The sequence below is a fragment of the Astyanax mexicanus genome, chromosome 9, assembly GCF_023375975.1.
Source record: "Astyanax mexicanus isolate ESR-SI-001 chromosome 9, AstMex3_surface, whole genome shotgun sequence".
Taxonomy (NCBI): domain Eukaryota; kingdom Metazoa; phylum Chordata; class Actinopteri; order Characiformes; family Acestrorhamphidae; genus Astyanax; species Astyanax mexicanus.
This window is the reverse complement of record NC_064416.1, coordinates 40,123,851-40,135,783: the sequence shown is the minus strand read 5'-3', so window position 1 is coordinate 40,135,783 and position 11,933 is coordinate 40,123,851. Positions and strand designations below refer to the sequence as shown.

Below are 11,933 nucleotides of genomic sequence, written 5' to 3'. Positions count from 1 at the left end.
GACTGCAGTCTGTAATTACAATGACTGGACAAAATAAGGTCAGACACTCTAGGATTTGGTTGAACTGCCTTCAGCTTTGATTACAACATGTATTCTCCGGGGCATTGTTTCCACAAGCCTCTGCCTTAAATTTTTCCCTTAAATGGGAGATTTGGAACACTGCAAAGCCCTCTCCAGCACATCCCAAAGATTACCAATGGGGTTAAGGTCTGGACTCTGTAGTGGCCAATCCATGTGTGAAAATGATGATCACATGCTCCCTTGACCACACTTTCACAATTTCAGCCTGAGGAATCCATTGAGACTCCAAATGAAAAGCTAATTACTGCATCAGGCCAGGCAGTGTATAAAGCTACAAAGTGCTTCTTAATGCTCAGTGGAGCTTTTTTAAATTGACTTTTTACATTGTAGATTAATATTATAGACAAGAAAACAATTGAGGGACACATATGGAATTATGTAGTAAACAGTAAAAAAGCGTTTGTTCTTCACAATCCCCTGATCTAAACCTGATTAACTGAGAAGGTGATTTGGGATGAACTGGAGCTTTACAGCATGAAGGGAAAGCAGCCATTGTTCAGCACCTCCAGAAACTCCTTCAAGATGCTGAGAAAACTATTACAGGGGACTCTCCCTCATGAAGAGTGTGCAGATCTGTCATTAAAGCTAGTGAAAAAACGGGATAATTAAAATATGAGAAAGGGATAAGTAAGGCGTGGGAACTAGATAATTAAATCGTAACCATTAAGGCATGGCCACAATGTTCTTTTATTTCAGAGCTAACAAAGCAAGCAGCTTTCAGGGGTTGTGCAAAATATGAATGCTTAAGGAAGGTAAACGGGTCTGCATACTGTCTGCATCTAAGCCCGTCAGTGTGGGGTTAAGGGCCCGTTCTGGTGAGAATTGGTAATGCACAGAGCATGTTGAAGAATCATTTTACTGGGCGGGTGTGATGCGGTCTCCTTTCAGACAGGATGAATCTGGTTCCAGGTTGTGTTCAGTCAGAGAGAGAGAGAGAGAGAGAGAGAGAGAGAGAGAGAGAGAGTGTGTCAGAAACTTCACTTCAACTACACACTTTGGTATGAGCTAATGAGGTCTGAATTTCCTCTTCTGAAGTCTCCATAGCTTCACCAGCCTCTCGTGTTCAATAAAACTTAAACAATAAAAAAGCGAGCGACACCTCAGTTTTTAGAATGAATATATAAGGCTTAGCACTGGTTCCATTAAACACAATAATTTATCCCTTCTCCACTCAGAAATGCTTCTGCTTTCACTTTAGAAACAAAATAATATGGACTGACACTTTAATTGTCTTTTACATAGAATTATACCATGGCTCACTGCAAGGGACTGCAAAATATCTCCATAATTCATTCTAAGATGAAAATAAAAAGAAACCAATACACTCCCCATTTTCTTACTAAAGAGGGTCCTTGGATTGGAGCTTTAAAGTAAGATTTTGTCTTCTTCATGGACATTAATTTACATAAAAGCAAGCTTTATTATTATTCTCTGGCTGCATCTTAGTAATCTTGTTCCCATGCCTTAATTTTTTTTTGTGGACACAAATTAATTATCTCATTCACATGTTTTAATGACTCATTCCCACCATTAGTAGCTTGTTCCCACGCCTTATTAAGTCGTGGCCACGCATTAGAATCTCATTCCCACACCTTAATATATCGTGGCCATGCATAATTTCTTTTTACATGATGTCACCTTAGGGCCTCCATACTACAGTATAAAACATATTCTGGTTTGTTTTACCCTTTTTTGTTCCAGTGTTCCTGTATAGCTTTAATTTTGTTCATCAATATTAAATCTACAAAATAATAAAAAGACATAATATGACACTTTGTAATTCTTTATTATATATTATAATATTATATATCTGTCAATAAAAACACAGTACATGTTTGTTTAGTACAGTTTACGCATCATCGATTTTGACCAATAACAGCAAGTGTCTGACCGAGTCTGGCCAATCAGAGTGCAGCCCTCATTTTCCCGCCCCTCGCGCGTTTCCTAGGAAGTGTTTGGTGTGCAGCGCGCAGGCGGACAGGCGGACTGATCTGAGAGAAGGTGATTAATTTATTTATTGTTCAGCTTCTGTTCTGCTGTCTGTTTGAATGTGTGATTCCTCAAACTCTGCAGCTCGCCTTTCAGCCATCTATTAATCAGCAGCTTTCAGTTATAGAAAGTGATTTTTCCGCGAGCTGTTTCACGTGTGTGTGTGTGTTCTGGGCTGATTTGGACTCGGTAGTTCAGACTCCAGGTTCAGCAGCATATCTGCCTACAAGTGTGATTCAGCTGCATGATTCAGTTTTACTGATTCTCTGAGTGAATCAACTGAATGAACTGCTCGATTCAGTCAGTGTTGTGCCATCACACCTCTGTCCTGATCCATTTTAACTTAGTGTACAGTACTAGTTAGAGATATTAAAGCAGGGGTCTCAAACTCATTTTTGCCGAGGGCCACATTGGCATATTGGCTGTCCTCTGAGGGCCAGATGTAACTTATAAATATAAGAAAATGTAACCAGATGTAATATAAAATGAATGTAATTACTCCTTAATGTTAAATAACTCTCAATATACTATTTATTCAATCAAATATTACAGTTGCATGGAAAAATGGTTGCTTGTTGCTCTATTAACATAAATCCTTTTAATTTATAAGTTATATTAACTTTGATCAAAACGTTTGATACTGAAATAAGGCTTAATAAATATAAAATCAAAAATTGTGAGCTGTGACAGATTTAGCATTTCCTCAGATTTAGCAGTTCCTCATCCAACCACTAGTCGGAGCTGCAGCTGCAGCACCACAAGCCCGCAGTCTTTGCTTAGTCAGAGCTGCAGCCCAGCCACGGGCTACAGGGCTCAGCTGAGCCAGTCTGGAGCGTTTTTAAAAATTTGTAAGTTCTTCTGTGTATGAAATAAAATAACCCCACTAACCGGATAATACAGCTCTCTACAGTTCATCTTTCAGCCCAAGCAGCTAACAGCAGCAGTTTAGAGCAGCGTCACGGAGGCACTGCTCGGATTACATTATAAACAGGTTAGTTAGCGCGCTGCTAACCTCAGGATGTTTATAACTACGGAGTTTAGTGGACACACCACGGCAGCAAGGTTAGACTGTTGAAGGCTACTGAAGACTAAAGCAGGCAACGCAGCGTAAGCAAAAAAAAAAACAAAAAACACACACACACACCAAAATACAAGTTAAGATAAAATATGAAAACGAACATAATAAAGCATAAATAATTAAATTGAATTGCGGGCCAGATGTATGTTTATTTTGTTAACCCGTGAGGGGCCGTATGAAACCGCGTCGCAGGCCGCATGTGGCCCGCGGGCCGCTACTTTGAGACCCCTGTATTAAAGCTACACAGGTATCGTTTTAGAAGTTTCTACATCTAAACCCATACACAAACAATACTTTTTTAAAACGTATTTTAGAATTGTAGCCAAAGAATACAAGAAGCGATACACTGTCTCACACAGCGTATTTATTTTTTAAGAGCAGTGGACAAGATGAGTAATCTCATTCTCATTCTCTTAACATGAGAGAGTGAACAAGAGAGAGTGAGGGAGAGACAGCGCGAGAGAGAGCGCGCGAGTGAGTGAGAGACAGCACAAGAGAGAGCAAGCAACTAGTGAGCAAGAGCCTGAGAGATTTCATCACAGCAGCTGTGTCGACAATTTGAATATGTTTTAAACTTTAGATTTAAGTTAGCAGCAGCGCTAGCCACAGTTAGCAGCACTTAGCGCTAGTAAATGCTATCCGACAGCGCTACACTGAGAAACCCTGAGTGATCCCGTAACCCAGGGCGATATTAGCTAGTGGTTTTTCTCACGTAGCTTGTTTTAACACGGTAAACACACAGACTACTACAGACTGATATACTCACCTCTGAAATATAAGGGGCACTGTCGATTTTTAGGAAAATTAAAGGATTTTCAGTGCGCCTTATAGTGTAAAAATACGGTAAGTGAAGTTTAATTAAAAACATACACCATTGTGCTTAATCAAAGTTGATTCAGCACAAATAAATCAATTCTGACATCAGAGATCAACAGAGATTGTTTCAATGCATTAAACAAGGAAAAAAAATAATTCAACATCCTTTTGGTATCTGGGATTCTGGGTTTTAGGTCTTCTCAAAAAAATCCACTGAGAGACTTAAGGTAATTCAATTCCCTGCTACCATACGTCTAAAAAAAACTAGTAGGGGAGAGCGGGGTAATGTGAGACATCGGGTAATGTGAGACAACCCTTGTATCTTGGCAACTGAACACAATTGTGGTCATGTGACCATTATGTTGTCAAGTCCCTCCCATTTCCCACTGCTAGGAAGAGAAAGTTGTTGCTGGTGCTGTAAAGTTTTGGGTTTTTTCACAAAAAGGTGTTTTCTGCATGTAAAAGTAAATTTTCTTGATTTGAACTTAATCAACTATTTTATCAAAGTAAATTGATTCAGGTATAAAAACTAATATCATACATGCTTATGAACTTTCAACATATCAAACCATGTGATTGATGGTAGTTGAAGATTAGCCTGATTTGCTAGAGATTATGTTTTTTCTAAAATGGTAGCTGTGGGGTAAAGTGAGACAAATGATGTGGGGTAAAGTGAAACACCGTCCCAGCCAATTGGACTGAGAAACATTGTGCAGGTAGGCTAGAGTGTGATTGCATAGATAAGAGATTACATGACTATATGATTCTGTAGGTTAACTTTCCAAAAGCAAAATCTATACTAATGAATACTCAACTTTTTAGGAAAAGAGTGGTTTGGCAGATTCCTAGCATGTCAACATCTCTCTGTATGAACTCCTGAGGCAACATCCCTGCGAAGGGCTACAACTTTTAATAAAACAACAGTGAGGGAGTTCTTCGAAAATCTCGCTGTAGTAATGGACAGGTGACAGAATCAATTCTTTAGTTGCATAAGTTTTATGGAGACTTTACCTGTAATTTTTGGCTTTGATTTCAATAAGGTTCTTCCCTTGTCTCTCATCTTTAATAGACACGCATTCCCTCCACACATGATTTACAATGGGGATGAAACGGGTGTCTTTACAGTTCAAAAACCACAGCAGGTGCGCTATACATGATATAACAGACTAATAGTGAGTGGGTTGTGATAATGACCAGTGAAACTTTGAACTGCAAAATATTAATGGACTGAATCTCCATGATTCTAACACTAGTCCGATATTAGTTATGGAATGTGTGGTTGTCAATCTAGCTGTAAGGATTGTAATTGTTACAACATGTAATGTTAATGGTAGTTTAAAAGTGGAAAACATAAGTGGAACAGCACACCCCCAACTGGTTCACTTTACCCCCTTAATTTCTCTGGTCTGTCTTAGTTTACCCCTGAGTTGGGGTAAAATGAGACACAAGACCACTTTTTTTAAAACAAACATATTTTCATTGCCCTTTGTCTTGAAGACATTCTGATAACTTTAATAGCTAGGAAACATCCTGAATTAATTGGAAAAAATTAAATTTTACTTATATATCATTGTAGCTCAGCTAGCAAGGGGCAAATGTAAAAAATGGCTCACATTACCCCGCTCTCCCCTAAGCGCTTCCTTCTGATCTAACTTAATTCATCGGTGTCAGCTTTAAATGAGAGAGATAAAACCTTCTTAACTTTTAGTGGAAGTCAATGTAAAGAATTTATTTAAGGTTTATTTCTATTGGTTCATTCATAAATACACAGTTTAAGGGTAGTAAACTGAAAACTGACAAAAATGGAGATACTTGTTTTTAACTGGACAGGGACACACTGCATTTTATCATATTGTGTTATATTGTATTATTAAGGCTGTGTATTTGCAAGTACATGGTGATTTTATATATACCACAATACAGGGATTATGGTTCAATATATAGTAATATATTGCAATACTGTAAGGAATGTGATTTACTGCGATAGTTTAATCAGATTTTATGAAAACTGTTGAATAATAAACACACTATCGCAAACTTAAATTAAAGAAAGGTTACATTTTTAATGAAGTCAGGACAGTGGATCAAATGAGTCATTGTCTGACACCAATCATAACATGTAAACTAATAATTAATAAAATAAAAAATAAATACAAAAAAATATTACAGTATTGCAGAAAAAAATATTGCAATACCTCTCTATGTCTATATTTACTTCAAGTGAGAAAAAAAAATTAATAAACATGTAGCCACAAAAATAACATTATTATGACAAGGGACATGGTGTGGAGTTAGAAACGCCATTCAAGTCTTCAGAAGATCTGAGTTTTAAAAAACCTGATATGGTTATATAAACACTGATCATGTTTTGTTTTCTCCGTCCTTCACATGGTCTATCAAGACTGACATGTTTTTGCGGTTACATGAAAAACGTACATTAGAAGGTTTAAACTCAATAAGACCTTTCACAATATTGATTCACATTCATCATTCTGTAGAAATGTCCTTGACTCTTCTTATTCGACATGGCTAAAAGAAGTCCTGTATTGTGAAATGTCTTATCAAGAAGTGTTAAGGGAGGAATGCTTATATAATAACTTTACATTTCTTCCCAGTGCGGTTTGTGCCCTAACTGAAAGAGTTAGAACAAGCTTTATATCGCTCAAAGTCTCTGTCTCTTACTGGCTCTCCTTTCTCCTCAGGCTTTTGGCATCACGACACAGCATAGATATACAATGAACGCCGGCTCAGCAGCTCACGTGTACGTCATTACCGGTGGAGGGGGGTACTTTGGATTTCGGTAAGTTTCTCAGTGAGTGGCGGAACATTACTCTGGCATGCATTAATTCACGCATCACTTGTTAAAATGTTTATTGCTGTGAATAGTTAAGTGCGTAAAAGATGAACTGATTTCCAAAAGGCATTGAACTAATTATGACACAGTATTAGCAGTATTATTTTAATTATTTAAATTTTCCAATTTTTTATTTTTTGCAGTTTTAAAATATCAAAAAGGAAATGAAAGTATACATAAAACATACATTTGAGCACACTGCGTGATCAGTATTTTGTAACAGCTGCATTGACATGCATCACAGCTTTTAAGAACTTTTCATTGTTATTTCTTTTCTTGGGTGAACACAGGCCTGTAGAAGGCTTCTAGGTCTTTGAATTTCTTGGGCCTCTTGCTGCGCCGTTCTTCTGAGGGCTGTCTACAGATCTTTTTTTTTTTTTTTTTAGATATGTTTAGTTCGAGGGAGTGTGAAGATCATGACAATTTTCAGAAAGATTACTTGTTAAGGTAGTCCATTTTCAAATATAAAGTAAAGTATATGTAATGATACATAATGAATCCCGCTAATTAATAAGCTCTTTCACACTAATTCAATTTACTTGGGGGAAAAAAGCATAGTTATTTCAATTAATCTAATACAGTAATAAATACAATAATCTAGGATTAATGTTGTTTGGGCGATGGTTATGCAAGCTTCAGCCACAACATTTAAACCAGCTTTAACGAAACAGAAACAAGAAGGTGATTGTAATGTTATGGCTGACCAGTGTAATGTATATACAGAATTTTTTTTTTTAATGTAATGGCTGATCTTTATCCAAAATATACTAAAGCTTTTTTTTTTTACTGTATTATTAATATCTCAGCAGTTTTGATAATATCTCAATAGTTTTTTAAAATGAGAGTTTAACCGATAAATGTTCTATCAGCTGTGTGCACGTGCGTTTTTGTGAGTTACACAGTGAGAGCAACACTGTGTTGAGAGATTGAAGGAAAATTAATCAGGAGGAAAGTACCAGACAGCACCATAGGTAGCCAGGTGGATTGGCATGGTGCTTTTTTAAAGAAATTCTGCTGATTGTTGGGACAAAGTGTTGAAAATCATCAGACAATTTCCAAAGCTTTGACGTTTGCATCACCTGACCTTTTCTAACATTCATTGTGAACAAACTGTAGACAAAGCCCTTACAAGCTAAATAAGGATTGATCATATATTCCAGATCCTTTTTCTTTTTTTTTCTTAAATTTTAGAAAGGGATCAGTTAATCTTCTACTAACTTATCTATTTACAGCTGCAGAAATGTCGACTAAGATATTTGTTAAAAACATGTTTTATCATATTACCGGCAAGCCAAATTAAACAATTTAAGGTAATTTGACCCAAAGTTTTTTAGCAGGATACCAGGTTAGGTAATAACCAGCTACTGCCTTTATACTGTGTTTGCAAAACCTAAAAACACAGCTAGAGGGCGCCACCAAACCATTCAGTCTATGACCAAAGGGGCTTTTTTCAGACAACAGCAAATTTTGCATTGTTGTTTGGTTGTTACATAAAGTTTTCGTACATTTTATAAATAGTTTTTTTTTACATAAACGTGTTGGTACTTTTATGTGTGACTTCAGCTTTACCATATATGGGCACAGCAACAGATCCAGACTTTTTTACCCATTCTTATACTTTATAGATAACTTTATAGCAGTAACTGAATAATGCAAAGTAATGGTTACTTATAATTGTGATAGACAACATTATTTTAATTTTAAGATTATTCTATATCACTGATATAATGATAATATAATGATATAATGATGCAACAGTAATTATTGCATCATTATATCTATATATAATTATTGCAACAGGCCAAGTAATTGTAGCGATGCACTATATTTTCAAATGTGTTGGAAACCTGTAAAATATGAAAATCACTGTCGCATGAAAGAGTTCTGTACAGGTATATTAAAGTCTGCATGCTGTGTATATAAAAATAATTATTTGTTTGTTTGTTTGTTTTTTTGTTTACATACAGTTTGGCGTGCGCCCTCCACAAGGAATCATCAGAAAGAATCCTCCTGTTTGACGCCAGGCCTCCGAGCGAGGCATTGCCTGAGGGCGTGGAGTTTGTACAGGGGGATGTACGGGACTATGCTCAGGTGGAGAAAGCACTGCGGGGAGCAGCCTGCGTTTTCCACATCGCCTCCTATGGGATGTCCGGGAGAGAGCAGCTTAACAAGAAGCTAATTGAGGAGGTGAACATTCAGGGAACTGAAAACGTTCTCCAGGCTTGTTTGGCCTTGGGAGTCCCCCGTTTGGTGTACACCAGCACATTCAACGTGGTCTTCGGTGGACAGGAGATACGCAACGGTGACGAGACCTTACCATACCTTCCCCTACACCTTCATCCAGACCACTACTCCAGGACCAAGTCGTTAGCAGAGATGAAAGTGTTAAAAGCTAATGGTTCCCCGCTAGCAGGTGAGCATGCAGGAGTCCTGCAGACCTGCTCCCTGCGTCCTGCTGGAATTTACGGGCCAGGGGAACAGAGACACCTCCCCAGGATTGTGGGATACATAGAGAGGGGCCTCTTTAAGTTTGTCTATGGGGATCCTAACAGTCTGGTGGAGTTTGTTCATGTAGATAACCTGGTTTCTGCGCACGTGCTAGCAGCAGAAGCGCTAACAGAGAAACGCCAGAACTGCGCTGCCGGTCAGGCTTACTTCATCTCTGACGGGCGACCAATCAACAACTTTGAGTTCTTCAGGCCTCTAGTGGAGGGTCTAGGCTACTCTTTCCCCAAGCTACGACTTCCAATATCTCTCATTTACTTCTTTGCATTCATTACTGAGATGGTACATAGCGTGGTTGGCCGAGTCTACAACTTCCAGCCACTTCTGACCCGCACTGAGGTCTACAAGACAGGGGTCACCCACTATTTCAACATGGACAAGGCCAGAGCAGAGCTGGGCTATACACCCAGAGAATATGATTTGAAAGAGGTGGTGGAGTGGTTTAAAAGCAGAGGACACGGGAGAAAACCTGCCAACTCGCCAATAAAGAAGCTAATCCTTGATGTGGTGCTGTTTGCTGTCATTGTGGCATTAGTACTGTCTTTCCTACCAGTTGTAGGTCAGTAAAATGTTTCTTCGTAGGCGTAGTGCTCATCTGCTTTGTTTCCTGCAATTTTGGGCAGCGTAATTGTGTAATTGATTGATTTTTTTTTTTAAGTAGTTTAATGGCTGGTTTACATAGGTGCGTGTAAAATAAAGTTTTACAGTTTATGTAACATTTTTATTATTATTATTAATAATTTTATTTCAGATTTTTTCCCATATTCTCTCAATTTGGTTATCCAATTGTCCCACCCCTTTGTGCGTCCCCATCACCGGTGGCACCTGCGACTCTTGGAGGATGCGGACAAGCACACGCCTTCTCCGACGTGTGAAGTCAGTCACCCCTTTTTTCGTGCTGCTGCTGATTAATCATTGCCTGAGCAGCTAGCGCGCTCCGAGGAAAGCACAGCGGCTATGTTCCCATACATCCGCTCACAGGTGCCCCGTGCCGCCCGGAGCCACCTTTAAGCGTGATGGAGAGAGAGCGCCATCTACCCACCCGGAGGGAGCAAGGCCAATTGTGCTCTCTCTGAACACCGGCAGCTGATGGACAGTTTATGTAACATTTTAAAATAATAATTCCCTTTATTTGGAAGCAGATCTGCAATGAAAACCTATAGACCAAGCAGCTGTGACTCACATGAGCCATGTGTCACATGGATGTGAAATGTAATGGAATAAAAAACAAATAAATAAAAATAAAAAGAGGCAATTTCTCCACTCAGTAGTTACATTCCGAACAGACAGAAATGTCTAGAAAGTGCTGGACTTTTGGAGAAAGTGCTTGAAAATGCTTGAAATTCTAACTACATTTACTTTACAATAAATAACTATCTGACTAAATAAATTCGCTTAAAGAAAAAATTGCAGAGCGTAAAATAAAAAAGGCTTTAATTTCTTCTTTCTTCTATTATCAAACACAATTCTGGTTGTGTTAATATAAACATAATAACAAAAAACAAATTAATAATTTTTAGTATATGTATGTATAAATGCTCTCAACTCATCTTGAATTTGACATATTACAGTAACTGCTCATTTAAATGAATAGGGTAAACATGCGGTGAAGAACATTGGTATTTAAATTGTGTCAAAAACACAAATAATCCATAATTCCTGCTGGTTACTTACTTAGAAGTATTTTGTTTCTCAGTAGCATAGTCCCTGTGAAGTGTGGAGAATAGTTTTGTGATATATTGATTATCGCTGAATCGCAGTTTTGAGATATCACTGTTAATTTACATTAATTTACAACAGCTGAAAGGTGCTGGAAAAACTTGGAAATGGGCCTTGAAAGTGCTTGAAAATGGCTTGAATTTGACCTTGTAAAAGGTGTATGAACCCTGCAGACTGTGCCAAAAAAAGAGTTGCTAATACAAACCAACCAACCAACAGAAAGTAAGTTCGGAATAAGCTACCAATAGGGTGCAGAGTGGTCCAGTGGTCTAAATCACTCCCACTGTCATCTGGGGCCAGTTGTTCAGAGGTAATCTGATCGGATTTTGGTTATCGGATTGGATCAAATCTGGAAAACGGGTTGTTCAAAAGGGAAAGAAGCATTCTGAAATCGGATCAGATCACGTAATCCAATCCTAGTTTGTAAATGGATCAAACCTTCAGTTTCTGTTGTTCAAAACTTTTCAGTAGGATTTGGATAACTTTGATCCAAAAAAACAGGATTACCCTGATCCCAACAAGGGGTAGGATTTCAAGGGGGATTTCAGGAAGTAAATGTGGTAAAACTTTAAAATCAAAGTTTTAAAGTAAAAAAAAAATACATTTGTACAATTTAGTGTATATACATTTACTTCTATTTTGCACTTGACCTGTTTAACTGTTACAGTAATAAAGTAGACATTGGCTACCAATTAAGCCTTTTTCTATAGTAACGTAAAAATAAAAACAATCTTGACCCCATTAAATAAACCCCCCAAAAGATTTCAATAACAAACAAAAATAATATATTCATTTTTTCATCTACGTCACTGTCATTCATCACTGTATATTAATGTCAAAGAAACATTTATCAGATATGAAGCTGTCAAAAATAATTTCGAACAATTGAAA

The 11,933-nt window shown here is 37.7% G+C and overlaps 1 protein-coding gene across 1 annotated transcript; it reads left to right on the top strand.

The window, feature by feature from the left end:
- The first annotated feature begins 1,993 nt into the window (after positions 1 to 1,993).
- sdr42e1 (short chain dehydrogenase/reductase family 42E, member 1) lies at positions 1,994 to 11,695 on the top strand. The gene is made up of 3 exons (XM_007251860.4): positions 1,994 to 2,082; positions 6,667 to 6,764; positions 8,786 to 11,695. Exons 2-3 carry the CDS (start codon positions 6,700 to 6,702, stop codon positions 9,888 to 9,890), a joined length of 1,170 nt encoding a protein of 389 aa, XP_007251922.3. The 5' UTR covers positions 1,994 to 2,082; positions 6,667 to 6,699; the 3' UTR covers positions 9,891 to 11,695.
- Positions 11,696 to 11,933: the final 238 nt, after the last annotated feature.